The sequence below is a fragment of the Myotis myotis genome, unplaced genomic scaffold (genome assembly GCF_014108235.1).
Source record: "Myotis myotis isolate mMyoMyo1 unplaced genomic scaffold, mMyoMyo1.p scaffold_m19_p_7, whole genome shotgun sequence".
NCBI lineage: Eukaryota > Metazoa > Chordata > Mammalia > Chiroptera > Vespertilionidae > Myotis > Myotis myotis.
The window spans coordinates 45008983-45036497 of record NW_023416379.1 but is presented as its reverse complement, the minus strand read 5'-3'; the positions used below and the strand labels follow the sequence as shown (position 1 = coordinate 45036497).

At 35.4% G+C, this 27515-nt stretch overlaps 1 protein-coding gene across 8 annotated transcripts; it reads right to left on the bottom strand.

The window, feature by feature from the left end:
• Positions 1-527: 527 nt before the first annotated feature.
• Positions 528-27515, bottom strand: PNISR (PNN interacting serine and arginine rich protein). Of its 8 annotated transcripts, none has more exons than XM_036316184.1 (13): positions 27382-27515; positions 20139-20218; positions 18165-18279; positions 16004-16192; positions 14402-14625; positions 12576-12747; positions 11213-11403; positions 8330-8467; positions 6119-6218; positions 5330-5383; positions 4072-4242; positions 2415-3501; positions 528-2184 (listed from the first exon to the last, which is right to left on the bottom strand). In XM_036316184.1, exons 3-13 carry the CDS (start codon positions 18250-18252, stop codon positions 2154-2156), a joined length of 2445 nt encoding a protein of 814 aa, XP_036172077.1. In that variant the 5' UTR covers positions 18253-18279; positions 20139-20218; positions 27382-27515; the 3' UTR covers positions 528-2153. The 8 variants fall into 8 exon arrangements, with proteins under 8 accessions (XP_036172077.1, XP_036172079.1, XP_036172076.1 ...); XM_036316186.1 differs by having other exon boundaries at positions 18165-18257; XM_036316183.1 differs by having other exon boundaries at positions 27378-27505.

Here is a 27515-nt window from a genome sequence, read left to right as displayed (position 1 = left end):
AAAATTACTTCTTCCAAATTACATTTTATGCTCTTAATGGTGTGGTTTACCCCCATTCCACAAGAACAAATATGATGAATACACTAGAAATTTTTTTAAAACCTCTTAAGACAGTTTTTATTAACCAATTCAGACCAATGATTGTCTCAAAAACTGAATCTATTAATTTTCTGGTGGTGTCATTTAGATGATTTCATAATTAAGTTATACATTTAATGAACTTATGTGTAAGTTTTAGCATTCACATCCCAAATCATGGAAGACCTATTTTATAAAATCTTACCATTCAAGGTAAACATACTTCATTACATGTCAATGAAATGAATTCTCTAAATTATCCATTAAAAAAAATATCTATAACACTAATGTGTCTACTAATAATCACACACATCATGACTGTGTTTTTAAAAATATCTACAGATTTAATAAGAGGCTTGCATATTATGGCAGAGTAAATAAAGCTTTCAAATACTGCTTTTGGCTCTAGTTCATATCTTGCCCAAAAATGTGCATATCATAGCCAGCAGAACTTTTCCGTAGAATTTTATTTTGAAAATATTATTTCACTTGAAGATTGATCTAAAAAACATTTTAAGATATGAAAATGTTATACAACTTATCTATTACAAATTAATTGAGTAATTCTACAATTAGGTATACCATGTTAGCTCACCTACATAAAAAATATTGCACACTTTCCTTTATTTTGTCTCCAGATGTGACTGATGTCTAAACTATATAGAATTCTAAACTATTTAAAAGTTATTCTGTGAAATGTCAACTTCATAAATATCAGAACTGAATGCACTGTAAAACAACCATTTTGGTAAACATGCATTTATTCACAGTTGATTTATTTCCTCTAGATAAATGCATAACTGCTCAAAATTATTTAAGAACTATGTAGAGGTAACAAGAGCACACTATACAAATCTATTTCCATCTTCGTTTTGAGGAAATACTGATCTTGGCAAAATTCTGGCTTATTTTAAAATTAACTATTGCTGGTAAAAAGGCATACTTTAAAACATTTCTGTGACCTGCACCTGCTCTTTTTAAATTAAAATTTAAAAGCGTTTGTTTTTAGAGACTTATCTGATTATTGTGGCATAAGTGAATAATCACATAAAAATGAACCCTGAAAGCAGCTGAGCATTAAAATGCCTGTAGAGCCTTCATTTTACTCATAAGTTATAACTGCCTTAAATTGCTAGACCACTCACTGAGCCTAATTTTAAGAAACTAACAAAACAAAACCATTTCAAATTATGAGACTGACACAGCCTGCATAATACAGCATTTCTCCACTGAGCTGGTCATATACTTTAAAAAAATATAAATAAATATATTGAATTGTGAGTTTTATTTCTGTAATAACCCCAAAGTGTTTCAAATACACTTCTAAAACAGAAGTGGGTAACTGCAGAATATAGTTCCAGACTTGACTAATAGAGTCAAACACAATCATTCCTTATAATAACTCCAATTGGTACACTGGCTTGACTGAATCCAGCAATTTCATTTTACAGGAGTGAACCATACTTTATACACAGAGAATATATTACTTGAAAATCCCCTAAATAGGAAAAGTTTAGAAAGCTGTCTAATGATTCCAAATTAAAAGTAAATGTCTGTTTCTGGCCCTCTTCCACACCCTTAAAGTTGGAATTTGACAAAAATCCATGGGTACAAATTTACAAACTTTGACAGACTATTGAGATAAAACCATTTTCTTTGGGGGATATGGGAGGAAGTACCTTTAAAACTTGTTATACAAAGTTCCAGCTGCCTTTTTATAAAAGTACGTTCCTTAGATTAAAATCATAAAATTAAGGTGCAAGAGGTTAACAAAAATGAACTAAAGAGCTTTATTGACATCACAGTACATTCAAGAATAATTTTAAGAATATTACAGCTGAAAGAGAATGGCATGTTTATAGTCTTATTGTGCACTATTTTTTTGAAAAAAAAAAAAAAGTAATACAAAGAAATCCTATTAACGGAGCAGCATTTGGAAAAAGTACACCTATTTACAGATTAAAAAAAAAAATTCTGGTTTCACCTACACAGCCACAATGTGCCTCTATAATGAGACAAGCCCTTAAAACTCATGGAATTTTTTAAACATCATGGCATTCTTGCCACATCATTCCTCAGCGTTTACGACGGAGAGGGGTTGTTGATCTGAAAAAAAGGGAAAGACAAAATTTAAAAATAAAAATGTATTTTAAACTAAAGAATCTGTCATTTTTAAATAACTAATATTATATTTCTAAAATTATTTAAGACTATGATCATTTATCAAGTACCAATCTGAGTTTATTAAAGAGAGAGAGAAAGGACACTTTCAAGTTTGAATAAATTCAGTCAAATTTTTAAAAAAATCAGACAAAATACTTTAAAAAGTATACTACCTTGATCGGGACTTAGACTTGTGTTTGCGGCTTGCCTTCTTACCAGACCTTTGAGATTTCTCCATGGATCGCGATCGACTATGTTTAGGCTTCTTAGCCTTCTTTTCTTTGCTACTTCCTGGAGATTCAGAACTGCTCCTTCCACTAGAATCAGAGCCTGAATGTTTTTTACTATCTTTGGTAGTACTTTTCTTACTATCCTGTCTAGAATCATGTCTGATGATTTTAACAGATATAGAACCACTCCTAGAGAAAGTTCTTTCACTTTCTCGTTTCCTTTTTAACCTATCATCCTGACCACTGAACTTAAAATCTTTTTCTTCCCTTTTTTGTTTCTCTTTTCTTTTATCCTGTTCACGCTCTCTTTCTTTGTCTTTCTTTTTCCTATCTTTATCTATACTTCGACTTCTCTCTTTTTTCCTCTCTTGTTCTTTAGCCTCACCTTTATGTTTATGACTGCTCCCACTAAGATTTCCACGTTGGTCATCAATTTTACGTCTATCTCGACTCCTACTGCGACTGGACCGATTGGTTCGCCTATCCCTTGAGCGACTTCTACTTCTACGTCTCTCTCGGGAAGGACTCCGATTTCTTCGTCTTTCTCTTTCAATGCTATTTCTATTAGATCTTCTCCTTTCTCTAATCTTTACCCTAGCCCTATTGCTGTCTATTTTAATTCTGCGAGAATAACTTCTACTCCTACTACGTCTAGCTTTAATTGTTGGAGATCTACTCCTACTATGTCTCTTTTTCCTTTTAGGAGAAGAAGATCGAGAAGATGTGCGACTACTACCTGAGCTAGAACTGTATGAAGAACTAGAGACAGTACTACTAGTACTACTAGTTCTGCTATTGCTACTGGAACTACCACTACTAGAACTTTCTGATCTACTCCTTCCTTGTTTCTCTTTTTCTTTATGATCTTTTTTTGGTTCTAAAACTGATGTAGTTTCATTTGGAGTTCTTTTCTTTTCATTAACCACATCACCATCTGTTTCTCTTGCTTCTAGTAATGATAAACTATTTTGCTCTTTATGGATAAATTCATTCATCTCTTTTGTAACCCTTTCAGTTTGTTGCTTTTCTTCTGAAACAGAAAAAAGACAAAAATATTAAGTCAAATGTACAATGAAAAACTCCCATTATTACCAGACTATAACAATAGAGCAAGACATAACAACAAAACGACATACGTTGAGCCTGATGTAACCCGAGGACTGTCTGTACTCATTAATTTATATAAAAAACTTCTAAAAAGTCCTCTATTATCCTAGCTACAAATTACTTTTCAATAGTTTTACAAATATATTTCCCCCATTTCAAAACTCTTTTTAAAAGAACTTTAATAAGAAATGAAAATACACTGAAATGGCTTAACTTATAGCCCCTGAAATTAATCTCTCCCCAGATAAAAGTTTACCTTTCCTAAACTATATATTTTCAATACTACAATTAACTTTGAGTTTACATTTGATAAAAATTACAAATAAGCCAAAATCCTTAGTTTCAGTTACGACTCACTTATTAGTTTCAGTTACAACTCATTTATTATTTTTAATGTAGCCTCAATTCCATCCTTTGATACTTTAGGTTGTTTGAAAAATGTAAAGAAACACAAACAAAACTGGACAAAATTAAGTGATGTAAAAGTTTATACCTTCCATCTGTTTATCATGTAACAGCTGCTGTTCTTTTTCTTTTCTCCAAAAAGCTTCCTGTTTTTGCCGGATTCGGTGCCGTAATTCCTCATCGTCAGTGTCAGATGACTCAGAGCCTCTGTCACTCCTTTCATCTTCACTGTCTCCTGATCCATAACCACCCAGTCCACCTGTGTGCATAAAGCCCAGTCCATCATATGGAAAAAATATTCTGTGCACTAATAACTTTTTAAGGTCCAAGAAGAAAGCTCATTTCTTTTTTACATTGCATTTTGTTGGAAGAATCTACTTATTCGGGGTGGGGAGAAGTATAAATTCCAATGCTTAAGAAGTTCATAGGAACCCTCATGAAAATTGATACTTAGTAACTTATTCTTTCTGGAATATTTCATATATTTGTCACCATAAATTAATCGTGATAATGGTTTGTTTTACTGTCCATGCTAACCAATAAAACCATTTAACAGGGTAGTAACAAAGTCTCACACTAAAGCATAATCAATTCAACTACCTTAAAATTTATGATGATCCTAAAAATAGTTCTACAATTAACTTTTTCATTGTTCAAAGCTTAGAAATCCCCAGGTAGTATGCTAAGTATTTTTCCCCTAAAAAAATTAGAGTACTGTAATTCTGACTGTGCAGAAATGGTATGATGCTAAAACTACTCCCCACCCTGAAGTGATCTAAATAGTAATAACAAAATCACATGGGCATTTGGTTCTAGCCATTTTTGTTGATCCTCACAAAGATTAATTTTTGAAATAATGTGGAAAAGGCAAATTCAAGCTTTTATATACTTGATAATATAACATGCAAATAGAAAATTATGAATACATCACTAATATGGTAATGTAAGATAAACCCTTTCCTCTATGGTAAACCTAACTTGCTGCAACACAATCTAAATAAAGGTCCTTAAAACCATTAGTGGATAGGTTCCTCTCTCAGGCAACAATTTTGAAAGTGAGCTTAAATATTAGCATGGCTAAATTATAACTATTACAACTTGCCTTATTAACTATGAATTAGTCACCACATCTACAATAATCCCACTGTGAATGCTTTGGTAAAAAAAAAAAAAAAAAAAAAAGAAAGAAAGAAAAAAGGCAAACCTTTTAGAGACTGATACAACCCTAAGATCTCAGGTTTTATAAACTGAGTAGGAACAGTATAGTTTCAAAGTAGAACATGTAGAGACAAGGTAAGCGTGATTTTTCCCTTTAAGGCCCTCTTACAAATAAGGAGAACACTTACCGAGTCCAGTGAGGGAAGCCAGTGCACTGGACTGTGCCAGCTGTTTTGCAGGAGCTTTGTATCACATCAACAACAGGAACAACATGTTAACACAAATAGCCACGATTTCATAGTCATGAGAGTCTATGGTATTGTTAAATCTACTACTATTGCTGCTTCTTGGGGAGAGAAGAAACATTAAAAACATAACATTCATTTTAAACCAGTCTGGCCTTGAAAAGTATAATTCTGATGTGAGTTGAAATTGGTTTATAATGAGGAAAAATGTTGACAGCATATCGGTATTTTTATTTTTGAGGTATGGCCCATAATTTAAATTTTGCTTTCAGTATATTTTTTTAAGTGTTACCAAATATACGAGGGCTAGGTGGGAGAATCACTAGCTCTGTAAGAATTATAAGTGGTAAACTGTGAAAACTCTGAAGGTTCCTAATTCAATTCATTAGTAAAACTAAATTGCATTAGAAATCATATGCCAATAACATGGTATCTATAAAAAAAAAATCAAGTGAAATAAACTGATCATCATCAAGAATTTTCCACAATACATTTTATAGAACAACAGTGTAATTATGAATTTGTGCTCAGAGAGGTTGGACAAAACAAAAATATCTGTATAGTTGTAATATGGTGTCTATAAATCTGAACTTTCCAAAAGAGTAAAACATGCAAGAAGAGAATATTCAAATATCTGCTACTATTTCAACAAGGACAACAAAAAAAGTCCAGAATAGCCACCAAAACCATAACACCCCCAGAAAAACAAAGCCAAGAACACCCACAATATACCTTTTGTTGCTTTCCGGTGTGCATCTTTGGCTACATAATAAATTTCTTCATCTGTGACATCCAGTAGAATTTCAGTCAAAAGCATTTTTGTCAATAACATCTAAGGAATATATATTGTTTCTAATTAAATTATTATAGTTACTAATAATACAGTTTAACATTTTCAAAAATTTAAAAGGCAAAACTTTAGGGGGTTGGGGGAGCATTGGGGGGATAAGGCCACATCTGTAAGACCTTAATCAATAAAGAAAAAAAATTAGCCTGTACTAGTGAAAAAAAAGGCAAAGCTTAATTTTATAAAACATTTCAGATCAGTCATTCCAATGAACAGAATATCTTAAAAATAATTCTAAATTATAAGAATTTTAAAAAATTTCAAAATCATGAATTAAAGAAATAAATGTTTATTTCTATCGAGACACTGAATTCTAATTCTAGAGACCCTTTGCCCCCTATAGTAAAACATTGTTTAATTACAACAGTGGTATAAGGAAATGTGCTTAGTAATTCCTTTATAAGCTGTGATTTCATATTAGGTGTTACCTGGATTTTGCAGACATTATTATTGCCCAGGAAATCTATATATCAATACATACTTTATACTTGTTTCATGAATTCTCAGTTTAAATGTTTAAGATACCAACCAATAGTTTTTAAAAATTATACCAGGTGTACCAGTTAATGATGTGGATTTTGTAATCAAAGAAAACACGATAATTTCAAGAGAAACATCAAAAGTGCTTTATTCAAAGTAATGTCCATCGCTAGCTACACATTTCCCCATCTTTCAGGTAATTTGTGGATACTGTCCCAATAGAACTTTTCTTGTTTTGAGGCAAACCATTCAGAGACCCAATTATCCACTTCTTCGTACATTTTGAAGTGCTGCTCAGAAAGTGCATGTGCCATTGATCAGAACAAGTGGTAATCTGAAGGAGCAAGGTCTGGTGAATACAGCAGGTGGGTTAATACTTCCCAGGCAAGATCTTTTGACGTGTCTTTAACTGGTTTTGAAGTGTGTGATGGTGCGTTATCATAAAGCAAAATTACTTTGCCGTGTCTTCTGGCACATTCTGGTCATTTCATGATCAAAGTGTGGTTCAAATTGATTATTTATTGTCGGTAGCGATCAGTATTAAAGGTTTTACCTGGTTTTAGAAGCTCATAATACACCACACCTTCCTGATCCCATCAAACGCAGAGCATTGTCTTTCCGAAGAGATCTGGCCTTGCAGTCGATGTTGATAGTTGACCTTGATCAACCCATGTTTCTGTGCATTTGGGATTCTCAAAATAAATCCATTTTTCATTGTCAGTCACAATTTGATGCAAAAAAGACTTTCTTTCGTGCTGTTGAAGCAACATTTTACTAATGACTTTTCAGTTTTCCATTTGTCTTTTGTTCAGTTGATGTGGCACCTTTTCCTTCCTTTAAAACAGTGGTTCTCAACCTTCTGGCCCTTTAAATACAGTTCCTCATGTTGTGACCCAACCATACAATTATTTTTGTTGCTACTTCATAACTGTAATGTTGCTACTATCTGATATGCAGGATGGTCTTAGGCGACCCTGTGAAAGGGTCGTTCAACTGCCAAAGGGGTCTCAACCCACAGGTTGAGAATCGCTGCTTTAAAATCTTTCCCATTGCTTGTAAACGATCGGAAATTGTTTGCTGAGAAACGTTTAATCTTTCTGCAAGTTGTTTTGAGTTTTGACACGCCTCTTCATCCAATAATGCTTGTAATTGTTGGTCTTCAAATTTTTTCGGTTGACCTGGACATTCTTTGTCTTTCACATCAAAATCATCACTTTTAAAGTGTTTAAACCAGCGTTCACAAGTATCTTGAGATGGAACATGTTTACCATAAGCTTCCTGAAGTATAAGATAACTTTTTCTTCAAAATAATTAATTAAACTTCCCGCAAATGCTCCTTTTTTGGCACAAAATTTGACGTTTTTAAGCATAAAAATATCTATGATGTTAACACCTTCAGCAAATTTGACAAATGAAGTTTTGAAGCTTGCTGTCAATACAACAAAATAGCATACATATCAAATCACATATATATCAACATATGTGTAACTCCATCTATTAAAAAAAATCCGCATTATTAACCGGTACACCTGGTAAACAAAATAAATCCTATAATATGTTATATGTCAATTATACCTCAAAACAATTTTAATAAAAAAATAAATTTATATTTTTACCATTTGATACTCTTTCTCTTCTTCAGTCATCTCTGGTTCACTTTGCTCTTCTTGAGGAACTGGAGATGGACTTCTGGTGACTTTTCCACTGCTTGCAGCCTCAACATTTTCAGCATCTTCATCTTCCTCATCACTATCCTAAAAAAGTAATACTATGTGTAGCCCAAATTCATGCTATAATCAATTATTATCTTGAACATTCTATTTTAAAACCCTAAGTTAAAAAGTGTATGAGATAGCCCTGGCCGGTTTTCTCGATGATTAGAGCATCGGTCTGTGGACCAAAGGGTCTCAGATTCTATTTCCAGTAAAGGGCATGTACCTTGTTTGCAGGCTCAATCCCCTGGGTCAGGACGTGTGCAAGAGGCAACCAGTAGATGTGTCTATCTCACATCAATATTTCTCTCTCTCCCCCTTCACTCTCTAAAAATTAATGGAAAAAATATCCTTGGGTCAGGATTTTTAAAAAAACGTATATGAGTCCTAGTTAGTTTGGCTCAGTGGACATTGCATCAGCCCATGGAATGAAGGGTCCCAGGTTCAATTCCGATGAAGGACATATACCTTGGTTGTAGGCTCGATCCCCGGCCCGACCAGGGCACGTGCAGTAGACAACCAATTGATGTGTCTCTTACATCGATGTTTCTCTGTCTCTCCCGCTCCCTTCCACTCTCAAAAAAAAAAGAAAGGAAAAAATATCCTTGGGTGAAGATTAACCAAAAAAAAAGTGTATGAAAGAGATCTATGAAAATAAAATTTCTCTCTAAATTATATTTTTGCATGATAAATTTCATTTGGTAATTTAGTGTTACCTGAGAGGAAATGTGATTGATTATAAGGTGGTTTAAAATTATTTTAATTATTTTATTAAATTTGCTTATTTTTCTTAGTCAATTTTTTTATTGATTTTAGAGAAAGACAGGAAGGGGAAGAATAGAGAGAAACATCAGTGAGAGAGAAACATCAATCAGCCTCTGCCGCACACTCCCTATTAGTTAGTGACTGAGCCAGCAGCCTGGGCATATGCCTATACCAGCAATGGATGGGTTGATGTTCAGCCACTGAACCACACCGGCTAGACAATTTTTTTTTAAATCCTCACCTGAGGATATGATTTTAGAGAGAGAGGGAGAAAAAAAGATCAATGTGAGAGATAAAGACATCAATCTGTTGCCTCCTGTATGCACCCCAAAAGGGGATCGAACCCACCTTTTGATGCATGGGACAATGCTCCAACAACTTAGCCACCAAATCGTAGTCAATTTTGATCTTTCTTTATAAATAACCAAAGCACATCATGCCCAGAGACTGAATTAATACCCAATATATCTGATGGCTGGAATGAGTGGCTTGTAAAACTTCCGGTAAACAAACCACACTCAGATTATTCAGTGTTAGTTTTACAGCAATTAATATAAGCTATTTACCTAAAATCATGTGACTTAAAATGAAAAATCTATAGTCAGTTTCCAGATCTCAGCTGACCCTGAAACTTAGTGAAATTTGCTTCTTTTTAGCTATTTAATGGACAGATAGATGAGAAATAAGGTCTCCTTCAGATGGAAGAAATGCCAGCAGTTGTCTCTGTCACTGTATAGGTGGTAGGTTTTCAATATCTAAACAGTGTATCTTAAAAAGGGGACTCTACTTTAAGCAAAGAACTGTTCCATAGTCACACTCAGTAATCCTACTAAGTAGAAGACAAGATGATCAGCCAAATACTACTATGGAAAGGCCATTTGAACCAGAAGAAGGATTCATGTAACACAAGCCCAAAGGCATCTGTAAGGAGAAGGATAATCTCCAAATCCAAACAATTTTTTGACAGTGAAGAAAACCACCAAGCCTGGCCTGTGTGGCTTAATGGTTGAGCATTGACTTATGAACCAGGAGGTCACAATTCAACCGGTCAGGGCACACGCCTGGGTTGTAGGCTCGATCGTCAATGTGGGGCATGCAGAAGGCAGCCAATCAATGATTCTCTCTCATCATAGATGTTTCTGCCTCTCCCTCTCCCTCCCTCTCTGAAATCAATAAAAATATTTTTTAAAAACAACCAAAATACACCAAGTCTGGAAATCCACTGTTTCATGCAAAGATTTAAAAAACAAATTTTAAGGTCAACTTTTAGTAGTGGTAGTCTGTTGTTTCTTTATTTCATAACATCCAGAACAAAAACACATCTTTGGCATGGTTCTTTTGTAAAAATAAAGAGTAATTTATGGCTTTTTGTTGAATTTAAGCAAAATCAATGTCTTCTTAAGTCTAGTAACCTTGCTGTCGTTGAGATTTATTTTTGAAGCAGAAAATAGCCTTTGGAGGAGGACGCTTTTCCTAAGTGGCATATCAGCCAGTGCTATGACTGTCCTACCAGCTAGGAGAACATTATTGCTAAATAAATAATTCCTACACCACCTACATGATGAAGATTTAAATATTTAAAACAATGCTTCCTTCAGTGCTCATGTCAAAAAACTGTAGAAGTTATTATATCCTCTGTTACAAGTATACATTTAAATGTTCAAAATAGGGGGCAGATTTCTTTCTCTAGTGCTGTTTTAACTAAGTTTTTATTTATAAGCCACCACTGGGGAGTTAGCTATACCACAACAAAAGAATACAAATGTTTGTCAATGTAAGACCTATCTCGCATTTCACTGAAAAATCTCTCCCGAATGAAATGTTTTATAAACTCATTGTACTCTTTCTCCTTGCCCTGCCCTCAATAACACATCTATAATATAAAAAAATAATCCCCAATATACTTACTGAAGGTAATCTCAGTAACATTACTTTAACACTTTTCTATAGGCTAAAATACTTATTTCAATAACCTTTTCACATAGATACCAAACGGAGTTTCAGGTCAAGGAATCTACTCACAAATTTACTTCTCTGAGGTAAACGAGGGCCATCACCTCCTTCAGCATCTTCTGTAGTCTTCTTTTCTTTTTTGGACAACTGTGAACGCTGTTGTTCCATTCTTTCTTTCTCCAACTTCTTTTGCTTTTCACGTTCCATTTTTTCAAGACCTTCCCGAATCCAAGCTGGAAGAGTCCTGCGTTTTACTGCATCTGTTTCACATGGGAAAAAGAAAATTTTTAAGTCAGTTAAGTAAAAATCTAACACATGAGTGCTTTATTCCTGAATTTCTAACTTGTGAATTTCTGGAAAAAGAATACTGGTACCATTTGAGCGTTTATAACAAATACTATCATTTTCCAGCAAGACAGTGCTAATAAAAACAACCCATTAAACATCACACTTTTTTAAAAAAAATCATCACTTTTAATAGCAGCATAAACATTGTATTAATGTTTACAATGTGCCAAGGCATTATGAAAGCACATTAAACCATCACCTCAATCCTAAAAAAAGCCCTAAATGATCACTATTACTTGATCTCTTTTGCAAATGAGAAAACTGAAACTCAGATATTAGGAGGTGTGCTCAAGGTTACAAAGCCAGTAAGCAATGATATGAGCTACTTCAGAGCCAAACTTACATTACATTGCTTCTTAAAATATGAAGACAGAAGAGAGTCAAACACAAGTCCACTTCACACTGAAAATTCACTTATACAAGTATTCCATCCAGGATACTTTTTAATTTATTCCTTAAGTTATAAAAGAAGTAATAATCTTCCTAAAATGTCTACTTTGTGATAAGAAAAAAAAACTTAAATGTTCTGGTCCATTAAGTGCTGGATTTGGATTTCCAGATATATACTAGCATAAATACAATATTTTTCATTGGGAATAAGTTAGTCCTGTTATTTAAGAATTGAAATGTTCTGCAAAATACTATGGAAAGTGAAATAATGAAAGGAAAATTAATCTTACAGCAGTGTATCAGATGAACTGAAAGTGGAAAGAATCCAGAAAGAAAAACTAGAGGCTTTAAAAGGCGAAAATGAAAAACTAGAAAAGGTGAAAATGCTCACATATCGGTATAATGTATCAAATTGTCAACATTAAAAAAAGCAAAATGCTATAGCCATGATAAGTTTATCTCATCACAAAATCTATGTTTAACTTAAAGTTTTATTTTAAAGAAAATTATTCAAAGTATTTAATATTTTATACAAAATCTCCTCTGAAATTTTAAAGTTTTATGACTAAAAAATAATAGGGTTTTAAAGTGTCAATCCTAATATATCAGAGGTATTAGAACAATTTAAGAAAGACATCCTTTTTATATGATCAAGAAATCATGCCAATGTGGTTCACTAAACTTAAATAACTACCAATTTGTGGAGGCTCCTGCTTCACAGGAAGTGCAATAGGTGAACGCTGCCGATCCCTGAATGATGATGGCCTTTCTCTTCGATTCTGGGGAGGTGCTGGAGGTCCTGGAGGTCCTGGTTGCCAATAAGGAGGATGAAATCCACCTTGCGGTGGACCAAAAGCAGCCCCATGCTGAAAGAGTATGGCAGTTTATTTTCCTTCCCGTTAATACAATATACACTCTGGGATACACATGTGTTATGAACTGGGACAGTAGAAATCCATGTGTGCAGAAAATCCAAGAACTCCATCATTCTAATATCCACCGATATTTCTGTAGCCCCAAGAACCTAAGCTTACTTTTCTTAACAGATTTTCTGCCTACATAAATGCGAGAGCCATCTAAAATCCTTCTGATACACTATTTTCAAGTACAGAAAATAATATATATGAACTTTTTCATTCTGAGTCCATTTATAAACTAATCCTTTCACTACCAAGAAACCAAATAAATGTCTATTTTTCTATAACCAGAAAATACAAGAAAAAAATTTTTTAATCAATTCCAACTTCCTATTTCTTGTGAATTTAAGTTGTTTCTAAAACCTTGCAAGAAATATCTATTTTAAGCAAAGATAAAAGTTACTGAATCATTACATTAAACTATTTTTTTTAATTTTACCATTTTCAGAGGCGTTTCTAAGCCATTTGCTGACCTCTTTGTCTCGTTAGCAAGGGGATCTACCAGGCAAATGTGGTAGAAGTAGAAGCTCCCTGCCACAAAAACCTATCATATCTGTATACCAAGTATGAGTATGCAACAAGTATCTGAATATATATGAATAAGATTACTAACTCAAGGTGAATACTGTTTACATTTATGTCTATTAACTATATAGTGATATAATGTATGTTTTTTCAAAATTTTAAATTATAATAGCTTAGTTTATAAGGTAACAACTGCAATCAGTTATTTCAAAATGGCACCTATTATTATACTTTAATTAAGAGTGGACCTTGGCCGTAACCGGTTTGGCTCAGTGGATAGAGCGTCGGCCTGCGAACTGAAGGGTCCTGGGTTCGATTCCGGTCAAGGGCATGTACCTTGGTTGCGGGCACATCCCCAGTGGGGGGTGTGTAGGAGGCAGCTGATCGATGTTTCTCTCTCATCGATGTTTCTAACTCTCTATCCCTCTCCTGCTCTCTCTGTAAAAAAATCAATAAAAAAATATATTTAAAAAAAAAAAAAAAAAAGAGTGGACCTTGGCAGAGTGGTTAGAAAAAAACAATGACACTATTCCCCATAGAGTTCTATGTCCCTAGGAGTGAATTAGATGCTACAAAAGAAATTATGTATAATTCCATTAACAAACATGTCATGTCAGAATGGAATAAAAAAGACAACACTAGAAAAAGTCATAACTTTACAGAGAAGAAGGAATTGCATTTAGAAGATCTATATTCTTCAAGTCTTAACCATAATCTATTATTGATAATGTATTCAACTACTGTGTATTTCCTAAACTTTATTGAACATTTAAATATTCCATTATGAAATTATAAATTAGAAAACAAAACATCATATAACTATTTCACTTACACATTTTTCATTTTATGTAGATTTTTCCCTAACAATCTTTTATGCCATTTTCCTAAGCAAATCAGAAAATAAAACTCTTAATGTTTTAATTCTCAAAAATTGGTAACTTTTCTGAGACATAATATGCACTTATCTGTATAAAACTGAAAAGTGAAACACATATCTCAGGTACTCTTGATGAGACAAACTTCCAAAGAATGGATTATGTGCACATCTACAGTATTAAGGCAACAAAATATCTTTCACCTGATAGTCAAACTGGTTCACTGGGCCCACTGCAAAATTATCGGGTGGTCCACCAAAGTTGTGATTGTTCTGGTTAAATATATGCCTGTTGTCAGGGGCAAATTCCCCACTGTCCTGACTGTTGCTGTCTTCGGAAGGAGGAACAATGTCCATTGGGCCTGGTGTTGGTGGCATCCATGGCTGATCTGGAGGGGGATGTGGGGGTTGCTGATGCATTCCCCATTCTATTTAGAATTTAGGCATAAAAACATTCAACAGGGAGTTATAACAAAATCAACACAAATTTTTAAGCTCTCAAGAAAGCTAGATTTTTCAGTAAAGAAATAAATATAAAATTTATGACTTCTTGGTCAAATTCCTTTTGTATATCTCAAAAACAAGCAATGAAGTAATAAATCATTCAAATGAGCTAACTCCACTCAATTCATATCCTAAGTAAATGAAAACAAATGCCCCAAATTATTTTTAATAAATGTAACAAAACTCAAAGCAATTTTTGTTGTTGAAGTTTTCTTTATCTGTTCAGTACCACCACCATAAAAATAATGCCTAAGGATTTTTATATAATTTCTTTCTTCCATGAACACATTTATCCTCACAACATCCCTGTGAGGTAGGGGGAAATCAGGTATTTATTATTATTTTTTTTTTTTTTGCCAATTTCAGGAGAGGAAATTGGGCACACAGAAATAAATCACTTGCCGGGGTCACAAAGAAAACCAGTAGAGCAAAGATGGGGAAGTGGATGATGCTAGGGTGAGTCATTTATAAACTTAAAACTTGGGAACTAAAACATTTTCAAACTTAAAGTTTAGTTTAGCATAGCTTCAAGAAAACTAGAAATGAACTACATCACAGTATCAAATATTAGAATATTCATTATCCTTTTAAAAGTGATGTTAGAGGATTACTTTCTGAGTTTTCCATTCTTACATTGAAAAACAAAAATAACTACTAATAGGGAAAGATGACTTCACCATCAGCACACTTAAATGTAAGATTCCTCTATAAATAAAGTGACTATTAAAAATAATTAATAGCACAAGTTTTGAAAAACTGAACTAGCATCAAGGAATCTAAATCATACTGTGAAGTAAAAAAACAAGCAAGCAAACAAACAAAACAGATAAAAACTTATGGAAGATCTTCACTATCTGAAAAAAACGGAAGTAAGTATGGGTGGATAGTAGGGGCAGAATATATTTGACAGACTAATCTGTCACATAGTGACACAATTTTTCTTTAGAAACTAGACATGTTTTGCTCTGCCAGTCCTGCTTCTGAAAGGCCAGAGGTTGCAAGAGAGAGATCATAGAATGCTCTCTTCCCTAGATGCCAAGTGAGGTTTCCAGTGTTCCCAGCCCCTGTCAGCCTAGGAATGAAGAACCAAGAAAAGAATCAAACTGAGTGCCACAGTGCTAGCAGACTGAGTACAGAATAATTTTAACCACAAAATTTCAAGGTCAAATCTAATTTAAACTGCCTATTCTTCAAGCATTGATTTCAAGAAGTCATAAGTTTAAATAAGCAAATTAAACAATTTAATTTTAATCCTTGTATTTTAAAAACAATCCGAAAATTTGGAAAACATAAACAACAAACCTGGTTGCCACATCCTGTTAAAGTTTGAATCCCCTTGAAAATTCCCATGATTGTTTGGACCAGATTCCATTGTAGACATATCTTGTCCATTTGGCATCATTCCTGGTGGTTGTTCTACCATGCTTTGCTGTCCTGAAGCTTCTCTTTGGGCAATCCAAGCTTGAGCCAATGCAGCCCAATCAATCTGGCCTAATATAATTTAACATAGCAAAATTGAGTATTCAGAATGTAGAAGCTAAAAGAATAGTGCCTCTATGTAAAATAAGCATCTCAGTAATTTATTCCTGGAGATTTTAAATATTACCAAATGTTATGACTAAAAGGATGCTCAGATAACCTGTATTCAGGCTACAAAATGAAACAAACTACTTAAGACTTTCTGAAAAGGATTCCATAAAAACACTCTTAACCAATTAAGTTCTAATATTAACTCATAAGAAATTTATCCTCTGCACTTTAGTTGAGTGAGATACATATATAAATATACGTAAATATAAATAAATAAATAAATGTTTTTATTTGATTTTAGAGAGGAAGGGAGAGAAACATGGATCAGCTGCCTCCTGCAGACCCCTTCACTGGGATTGAGCCCCAAACCCGGGCATGTGTCTTGACCCGGACCAGCGACCTTTTGGTTGGTGCATGGGATGATGCTCAACTAAGTGAGCCACACCAGCCAGGGCAGTTTACTGAGTTTTTTTTAACAAATGATCAAACTCACTCATCTATTCTTCAAATAGGTCCTCTTCAGGCCCAACACTGGATCCTACAGATCTCAGATGAGTGTAACTACCCCTATTCCTCCTCATAGTCACCCTTCTTTAGTTTCAGCTCCCTTCTCTAGTCAAAATACCTCTATCACAACTTATTAGTCATTCTTTACTCACATTTATTGTCCCCAATAATTTAAGGTCCTCCTTTATTTCTCAAATATCTATACTTAACGTTTTAAGATCTAATATTATTAATAAAGGAAAAAAAGTAAAATAAGATAGTTTTTCAGATCTATTTAGTCAAGATTAAAAAGGTATTCTCATACATTTTAAAAAAAAATTATTTTTATTGATCTCAGAGAGGAAGGGAGAGTGAGAGAGAGAAACAACAATGATGAGAGAGAATCATTGATTGGCTAACACCTTCTGGGATTGAGCCCACAACACGGGCATGAGCCCTGACTAGGAATCTAACTGTGACCTCCTGGTTCATAGGTGGATGCTCAACTGCTGAGTCACATTGCTGGGCTTATTCTCATACATTTTGATGGAAACATAAATCGGCATAATCCTCATGAAGTTAAACTTGGCAGTGTCTACCTAAAACTTTCCAAATATGCAACTGTGATCTTGATATTTTTACTTAGAAAATAAAAATAATTGGACACATAAATAACGATATATATACAAAATTATGATAATTATTTTTAAAAGTGAAAAACTATAGCCCAACCTGTATAGCTCAGTGGTTGAGTGTCGACCCATGTGCCAGGAAGTTACAGTTCAATTCCCAGTCAGGGCACATACATGGGTTGTAGGGTCGATCCCCAGTAGGGATTGTGCAGGAGGCAGCCAATCAATGGTTCTCTCTCATCACTGATGTTTCTCTCTCTCTCTGAAATCCATAAAAATATATTTTAAAAAATAAAAATGACAATTAATCATCCAAAAGTGGATCAATTAAATTACAGTATCTTCCTATAATAGAATGCTATGTAGATATTGAAAAAATAAGTTCAGATTAACCTAATAAAGGCAGGGCATTGGAAGGGATCATATCAATGAAACAAAATTGGCCATGAGTCAATAACTATCAAAGCTAAGTAACAAATGGGGGTTCCCTATACTCTTTTCTACATCTGTATATGCTTGAAATGTTCCATAATAAAGAGAAATGACTTAGCATACCATCAATTAACTATGCTCTACACTGAATTATAAGGTTCAGAATTAAAAGAAGTATGCTTTACTTAAATTACACGTTTAAGAAAGATTTTCTACTTTCTTAGAAAAAAAGAACTAAGTCAGTTTTAAAGATTAAATACTGACCACAAAATGATCCAATAAACTAATTCCAACTCCATCTTCCTTAATCCCATCAAATTATTTCCCACTTATCTCCACATCTCTCTTCTCGCCCACCCTCCGATTTCGGTTTATTTCCTTACTTGGATCCTGCTGGTGCTGGAATGACTGCATCCACTGTTGTTGGTTCAATGGCCATTGCTGCCAAGGCTGTCCTCCTTGATCCCACATCCTGACTTTAAAAATATATTTGATTTTCTATTTTCAACAAAATGAACATAGTTTAAAAATGAGAATGAGAGTTCTTAAATTTTAAAAGCTCACACAGAAAATATTATACAATAATACATTTATGTGATCAGAGCTCTAAAATTCTGGTCAATAGGTTGCCAGAGGCAACTGGAATTTTTAGGTTGGCAAGCAAAAAATAGAAAATTTCATGTTAATACTGGTATCAGAATTTGGTGGTAGGCATTGCTCAAATCAATTTAGCTCAAAAAGGAAAAAAAAAATCTAATTTTTCCCAATATAAATCTCTTGAAATATAATTACTTTGAAAATAATAAGAAAAAAAATGTGATTTCATCTCCCCCAACCAAGATTCCTTGAAGAGAATAACCAAATAACTCTAATAATGAACGAGAACTCTCCCTTATAAATAACTATGGCTAGTGAATGCTTAAGGTAAAATCAATTTAGAAAACTGCCATATTGCCAAACCTAATAGAACAACTGATTCAGACAATCTTAGAAGCAATGGGAAATCACAAATTGAAAAGTTGCCAAAATATCACCCTACAGATTTAATAATCTGTAATAGTGCCACCTCATAAGATATATTATGTCCCCAGAATCATTTAAATAAATACTTTCACCAAAAATGTTTATTTGAATCCAACTGAGCTTTTCTATCTTACTTCTAGTGTGAAGGAACTATAAGGGGACGAAGGAATGAGATAAACAGTATCAAAGAAACAATCAGATAAATCCAGAAGGTGAGGTAGTTTACTGGACCAGGTTTCTTACATGTAAACAGCATGAAAAAGACTGGGGAAGAGAACATATGTTAACAACTATTAAATCTACATAATGGATATGGGGGAGAGGGTCATCACATTAGTTTACTTTTCTGTAAACTAGTTTGAAAACTTTCATAACACAAAGTTTAAATTACTACAAGTCTAATATCTTTGTACTTTATTCAATCCTCTTCAAGAACCAATGACACATATGGTAAGCAGCATATGTTTCTTCAATTTTGTACCTTAGGGCTTAATATAAAATAGGCATTAAATAAATGTTTACTAAACTAATCCTTCTAGAGCAGGGGTGGGCAAACTTTTTGACTCAAGGGCCACAATGGGTTCGTAAACTGGACTGGAGGGCCGGAACAAAAGCATGGATGGAGTGTTTGTGTGAACTAATATAAATTCAAAGTAAACATCATTACATAAAAGGGTACGGTCTTTTTTTTTTTTTTTTCATTTCAAACGGGCCGTAGTTTGCCTACGGCTATTCTAGAGTCTAGAATCTAGACTGACCCTTTCCTCTAAAAACAAGGCAAAAGCCTTAATATTGCAGGATCACAAAAAAAGGAGAAGCCAGATAATAAGAAAGTAAAACACACCAACTCAAATGAGACAGTTGGCTATTATAACTCAGGCTCTTAGAGTTTGCAACTCCAGTCTTTGTAGCATTTTTATAATTCTATCAATGGCAGATGCTGACTTCTCAATTGAAGAGCACTGTCAATTAGGGAAGATGCATTCGTTTGTTACCTTGACTTACTTAAGAATTAGTGCACTTATCTACTGGTTGCATGAATATGGTCTATTATAAAGGCATTATTAGCATACGGCTAAAGAGGCACTACACAACACCCCAGCTGAAGCCAACAATTGAACTGGTTAAATATACTTTTCTAATCTCTCTTGAGATTTTCATTCCTCTCCCTATTCCCCGCACCCTCTTCTTTTCCAACTATACCTTTAAAGCCCTTTAAAAACTAAATGACTCATTACAGCCCTTGAAAAGTAACTTCACTTATAACTTGAATTAAAAGGTAACAAATAAAGAGGAAACGCCCAAAAGAAATATCAACTGATATTTTGACTGACCTTAGAGATTCACCTTCTGTTTAAAATTTAGACAGATTCAGACTACAGCTTGGAAGCATAGCAGCAAAATTACTTATGCCCTGAAAAAAAAAAGTATAAGTTTGCTCTTAGATTATGAAAAATTAGAATAAAAAGATACTTTAGAGATGTAACATGAAAATGTGATCATCTCCAAATTATTTTGGAACTTATTCTTTTATTAACTATAATGAGAAAGTATTTACCATTATAAGGTTAAGGGAAACAGGTACATCAGAAATGGGAAGGCAACACTTTTTAACATCTTTTTCTTTCAAAATATCTTTTTTATTTACAATAAAATATCTTTATTTATTAACAATAACAAAACAGTGTCAAACCATCTAGGGATTGTTAAATATGCTGAGAAAAAAGGAACAAACATTTGGAAAGAAGATCTCATCCACCTGGTATTAGCTTAAGTGGTACAAGTGAGGCAATAAAATGCATTAATTCAGATTTTTCTATGGAATTTTAAGTTTAAAAGTTAACAGTAGTAGGTGAGAACAGTCTGTCCCTCAAACAGATTCTTCCCGTTAGGATCAAAGCTTTTCAAAAGTTGATAGAAAAACAAATCTATTCATCTTTTATCTTCCATAAGGTACAGGACAGCTTCCTCCACATAGCAATTACTAAACACCAAACAAATAAAATGGTCTGTAGCTCCATCTTTTTGTTCACTTTCAAAAATTAAAGAGAAAAAGAAAGAGAAATCTACAGATTTTTAAAAAATATAATTTTATTGATTTTTTACAGAGAGGAAGGGAGAGAAACAGAGTTAGAAACATCGATCAGCTGCCTCCTGCACACCTCCCACTGGGGATGTGCCCACAACCAAGGTACATGCCCTTGATCGGAATCGAACCTGGGACCCTTGAGTCCGCAGCCTGATGCTCTATCCACTGAGCCAAACCGGGTTAGGCCCGGCCGGGGTCGGCAAACTGTGGCTCGGCAAACCGCGGCTCGCAAGGCACAGGCAGCTCTTTGGCCCCTTGAGTGTGGCTCTTCCACAAAATACCACATACGGGCACGTACAGTTTGACTGAAACTTCGCGGCCCATGCGCAGAAGTCGGTATTTTGTGGAAGAGCCACACTCAAGGGGCCAAAGAGCTGCATGTGGCTCGCGAGCCGCAGTTTGCCGAGCCGCAGTTTGCCGACCACTGGAACCGTTAGGGCATCTACAGATTTTTTAAGATATGAAGAATCAAAGAAAGTTGATCAGCACAGTCCATAATGACTGGTATAAGCAATAACAATTACACAAGTCATATAAATGTGAGGCTTTGGGCAAATTAACTGTGTCATTTTCTTATGAAGGATTTGGAGTAATCTTCTGTTATCTAGTCCAAAAAAGATATCTCTGATTATGAGAACAAAATTGAGTTATGTTGAATTTTGTAAAGTGACAGGTTTTAAGAAAAGACTTGGTATACTTGAATATTTAACATAAACTTGTATTTATGTTTCAGCATCTTAAACAATGTTTGATAGTTTCATTAATTATTCTAACTCAAGAAGAAAATTGTGATTTGATGGCAAGGATTTAAATGCCCTATTCTTGCCTGGCCAGCATGGCTCAGTGGTTGAGCATCGACCCATGAACCAACATGGTCAGGGTACATGCCCGGGTTGCAGGCTAGGTCCACAGTGTGGGGCATTCAGGAGGCAGCCTATCAATGATTCTCTCTCATCATTGATGTTTCTATCTCTCCATCTCCCTTCCTCTCTGAAATCAATAAAAAAAATAAATAAAAAACAAAAGCCCTACTTTTTCTTCCTTCATTTTCACCATAAAATCTGCAACAAATGCAAAATCTGGGAAACAAAAGTAATATGAAGGCACACCTGGCAATAATAAAAAATACGTATATTTTAATTTCATTATGGTTTAGTGAAATAATATAGCCTTGTTCTGACTATGTTATTGACTAAAAATGACATTTACATATTGGCTTAATAATGATTTGGAAAATAATAACTGTTAAAGATGGGTAATAAGTACATTAGGGTTCCTACTCTACCTTTGTACTCTGAAAATTTCCACAATAAGTTAAAGATAATAAAGAGTACTTGTTATAGAGAATCTTATATTGAATTTTCATGTGTTTTTTTTGTCTTGGCTCACATAAGAATCTTCTTGAGGGGCAGAAGAAATCTTATAATTTAAAAATTCCCTAGCATTTTTCCCAAAGTATTATTTTCCTTTAACCTTAATATTAAAGATCCTTAGTCTCAACTTCGAAAGTTTGTAAGACTTTGTTTATTGTCGAGCCAGACTATAAGATTTTCCCTTTATGAGGTTTAATTAACTGCTATTTTCTTGAAATAACTGGGATTTGGAAAGAAAAGAAAGATCAATAACCACTATTTGCATTAGATCATCCAAGTTATCACACTGGGCTGTAAAGACCTAGCTTATAGCTATGTCCAGTGTTATAGACTGAACTGTGTCCCCGAGAAATATGCTGAAGTCCCTACCCCCACTCCCATAAATTGTGAATGTGATCTTATTTGGAAATAGGGTCTTTGCAGATGTATTCAAGTTAAAATGAGGTCATACTGGATTAAGGTGGGTCCTAATCCAATGTGGTTGGTGTCCTTGTAAGAACACACACACACCAGCACCACCATGTAACAAACCAAAGAGCAGACACTGGACAGACATATCCACAGCCAAAGATTGCTGGAAACCACCAGAAGAAGCTAGGAAGGGGCAAGGAAGAATCCTCCCTATAGAAGAGGGAGAGAGGGAGGAGAAGAAGAGAGTGAGAAGGAGAAAGAGACAGAGACAGACAGAACAAGCAAGCCAGAATGGCCCTGCCAAAACCTATATTACAGACTTCTAGCCTGGAGAACTGTGAAAGAATAAATTTCTGCTATTTTAGGGCACTGAGTTTGTGGTAATTTATTACAGCATTCCTAAGAAACTAATACAACCAGAAATGACCATCATTCATCTTACCCATTTCTTAGATGACAATATATTAGAACACTGCGCTTTGAGGTTCTTAAAAATACCTGTTTAAATGACAGTCACTGGCTGTGTGAGAAGATGAACGAAAATGAAAATGTAATTTTTGTTGTTGTTGTTGTTAATCCTCACCGGAGGATATTTTTTTGCATTGTTTTTCAGAGTGGAAAGGAGGGAAGAGAGAGACAAAGGAGAGAGAAACATGGGTGTGAGACACATCAACTGGTTGCCTACCGCACCAGGGATTGAACCTGCAACCCAGGTACTTGCCCTTGACCCAGAATCAAACCTGAAACCCTTCCATGCACCAAACCTGAAACCCTCCTGTGCACGGGCCAACGCTCGAACTGGCCAGGGTGAAAATGTAATATTTTAAAGCCCTTAAGCATCAATTGCAAAATCAAAGATATATAGAAGCACATCTATCCTTTGATACATATAGTCAAATGTTTCTCACATCAAATATAAAGTTTAGAAACTACTAACTGCAATAATCCTCTTCTCCCCTGCCCTTTCAGTCCTACACACCAGATGACTGATGTCAAAATAAAAAAATTAATTTGTTCAAATTAGGTGGAAATGGCACTAGTAAAGGTTAACTTTATAATAATTTGAAATGTGGTAAAAAAATTTTTTTTTGCTATTTCATTTGACGCATTTTGATATATACTGGAATACTTTGCAGCTTGCAGCTTAGCAGATTTAAAAAATATTGGAAAATTGGATAGTTTGGTTATAAAAGTAGTAACTGAGCCCTGACAGGTTTGGCACAGTGGATAGAGTGTCGGCCTGCGGACTGAAGGGTCCCAGGTTCGATTCCGGTCAAGGGCATGTATCTTGGTTGTGGGCACATCCCCAGTGGGGGGTGTGCAAGAGGCAGCTGATCAATGTTTCTCTCTCACTGATGTTTCTAACTCTCTATCCCTCTCCCTTCCTCTCTGTAAAAAAATCAATAAAATATATATTTAAAAAAAATAACTGGAAAATAAATGAGCAAGAGCCTAAAGGTAACAACATCTCAGTCGCAACAAGTACATATAGTATCTTGGTTCTAATACCATTCTACAATAAAAGGAATCAGGGATCCTTAAAGAAAGAGCCGATTCTTAGGATTGGGGACATACAAAATGAGCCTGGAGTACTAAGAAGAAAGAAAGTGCATTAAAAAAAAGAAGGAAGGAAGGGAGGGAGGGAGGGAGGGAGGGAGGGAGGGAGGGAGGGAGGGAGGAAGGAAGGAGAGGAAGGAAGGTCAAAAGTACAAAGCCAACTGAAAGAGCTCCTAAAATCCAAAACTGAAAAAAATTTGAGCAAAATAAAATAGTACTGATACAAATATTTATGAGTCCATGCTGATATAAATAAATGATTGAATAAATGGGAAGGAAGAGACAAATCTCCCATGGAGAATTCCAAATAAATTATGTGGATACTCTCCACTCCTGAATTATGAACTGTGCAAAGGGACTTCCTCCTAATAAGTACAGTATAAAAGGAGTGAATAGGGGAGAGTAACTTGACAAACACTACTTTAAGCAGATGACCGAAGTCAATCTCAATGTGCTGTCATTTTTATAGTCTCCTAGAAGCTCGGTGCATGAAATTCTGCAAGAGTAGGCCTTCCTTCCCCAACTGCCGCACCGGCAGGACCCAGGACCGGGCTTCCCTTGCAGCCCAGCTTCGTCAGGAAGGACGTCAGGTCTATTAGCTTATTACATTTTTATTAACATAGACTAGAGGCCCAATGCACAAAATTCATGCAAGCATAGCCGGCTGCCACGCGGCCCCATGGCCCCCGCCCCCCACACTGGTTGTTCCAGAAGGTTGGTCAGCCATCCGGTCTAATTAGCATATTAGTTCTTTATTATATAGGATACCCTTGATTGGATGCCTGTGATCTTCCTCTCTAAAACCCCTAACACCAATCTTATCATGAGGAAGACATCAGATAAATTGCAACAACAAGGCATCCTACAATATACCTGACCAGTACTCTTCAAAACTGTCAAGGTCACTGTATTAGTGTGCTAGGCCTGCCATAACTAAGTACCACAAACTAAGTAGTTTAAATAACAGAAATTTATTTCCTCATAGTTTTGGAGGCTAGAAGTCCAAGATCGAAGTATCAGCAGGGTGAGTTTTATTCTGAGGTCTATATCCTTAGTCTGCAGATGAATGAGTCCTCCCTATGTCTATGTTACTGGGGAGATGACGAGACCTCGGTTCTTGTCTTCTTGATAGAAAGGTTTCAATCAAGAGACAAAGTATAGAAAAGCAAGCAGTAATTTATTGACCGTAGCAAAAACACACTTAGGACAGTGAAACAAGGACCATTTCTCCTCTGGTTGCAAGTCTCATAGGATCTCTCTCTTAGAAGTTAGGGGATATGTGCCTGTGGGGGAAGGAAGAGGAAGGGAATGAATGAGTGTGCTCCTTGGAGGGAAAATGCACCCATCATCTTCATTTTCAGGGGGTTTTAAAGGCTGGACATTTAGGGGAGTTTTTAGGGGAGAATCAATAGAATATTCGTCAGCTTTATGCTGATGTACCAAAATGAGATTTATTCCCTTAATCTGTCTATCCTTGGGTGTGGTTGGAAAACTGCACTAATTGGAATTGTTATCTGTCTCCCAGAGTAGGATGATTCAAGCTATTGACCCTCTGGCTGGAGAGAAGTACATTTACTCTTAAGTGTCCACGATTCAGAGAAGATAGGATTTACTAGGCGGCTGCAAACTGCTATTTAACTATCTGTCTTAGTTTCCCTACCTAGTCCACTTAACCCTGGAATTTTCCTAGCTTCTTACTATTTTATATCTTTACATGCTCTCCCCGCTGTGTCTTAATCTTCTTTTCTTGTAAGGACACCAATCGTAATGGTTAGGGCCTACTCTAATGACCTCATTTTATTTCTTTATAGACACTATCTCTTTGCATTGCTTTTCAGAGTTTTCGGAGGGAGAGAGAGAGAGAAACAAAGGAGAGAGAAACATGGGTGTGAGATAGTGTCACTTTCTGAGGTGCCAAAGTTAGAATTTCAACATGAATTTTGGAGGGATACAATTCAGCCTGTAACAGTCACTGAAAACAAGAAAAGCCTGAGAAATGGTCACAACCAAGAGAAGACTGAAGACACATAATAACTAAATATAATTTGGTATCCTAAATGGGGTCGTGGGACACAAAAAAAGAACAGTGGATTAAAATTTAGGAAACATGAATAAATGTGGACTTTAGTTAATAATGTGTCAACATTGTGTCCATTAATAATAATGTATCCATTGATTGTGCAACAAATGTATCATACTCATGTACATTAATAACAAGAGAAACTGTGTAAAGGGAGTTTGGGTTCATTACTTGGGAATTCTGTACTATCTGCTCACTTTTTCTGTAAATCAAAAACTGTTCTAAAAAATAAAGTCTATTCGTAAAAAAAATAATAATAATAATTAAATATAGTTTCATGAACATCTTAAAAGAACTGACTTACTGTTGTTACTTTCCCAATAGCCCCAGGATGCTTTACAAAGTAGTCACACGAGTGAGTCCTTTTAAAGTGTTCTGGTCTGCTTTTATTGCTTTTGCCTTGCTGCACTCCAATCAGAAATTCCAAGTTGCTTTGCTCTTTTATGAGCTAACCACCGATAATCAAAATTTGTCAATTGCCCAAGATGTTCAGAAGACAATACCCACCGCAGGATAATACCACTAAAATATTGGACACTGCCTCTTCCACTAGTGAAACTTCATACATGATGCCCATCACTGGATAAAACAAGATTACAAACTAAGGAAGCTAATTATAGTCAACAGGACGCATTTGCCCTTGGCTGCGCCTGCGTAGTCAGAGCTGCACAGCGCAAAAGGTCCAGGTCCGGGTCTTCCGCCGCCTCCGCCCCCCTCGCAACCCGCTCCCCACAGAGGGTTCCCACTGCGCACGCGCAGTGCTTAACGGCAGGTCAGGAGCCCCAGAATTAGTCCCTTCTCATCCGAGAAGAAAACTCTCATAGTTAAGAGAAAGGGGTGGTGAGCACTCTCCTTCATGGCAACATCTCCTTTTTATCGAGAGGACCGATTTGATTCACCAAGTCAGGCAGACCCCGCGGCTTTAAGGGGATGAGGTCCCAGGGGAAGCGCCAAGCAGCGTAAGCAACCTACGTGTTTTAAGTTATGCTACTTTCGCCACAGAAACCACTAAGTTTGTAACGGCCCGGCAAGTCCCCACGCGTAACTGTTTTCCACCACTTACTCACTGTGATTCCGGAATACGGTTGCCGCCACCGTTCCTGTAATACCTCCAACCCTTTCGCTGCTTCTACTTCTTCCCGAACAAGACAAGATGGCGCCCGAGTGGTCTCACCCGGAAGTAGTAATAACAACATCCGCC

Bases quoted from the DNA above. Each gene is read 5' to 3' on its own strand.
- PNISR (XM_036316184.1), bottom strand. From the start codon at position 18,252: ATGTGGGATCAAGGAGGACAGCCTTGGCAGCAATGGCCATTGAACCAA. The intron at 11,404-12,575 runs GTAGTTATTTAA...CATGTGAAACAG, and splicing joins GCAGGAGCCTCCACAAATTG to ATGCAGTAAAACGCAGGACT. The intron at 5,384-6,118 runs GTATATTGTGGG...TGTGATACAAAG, and splicing joins ACACCGGAAAGCAACAAAAG to CTCCTGCAAAACAGCTGGCA.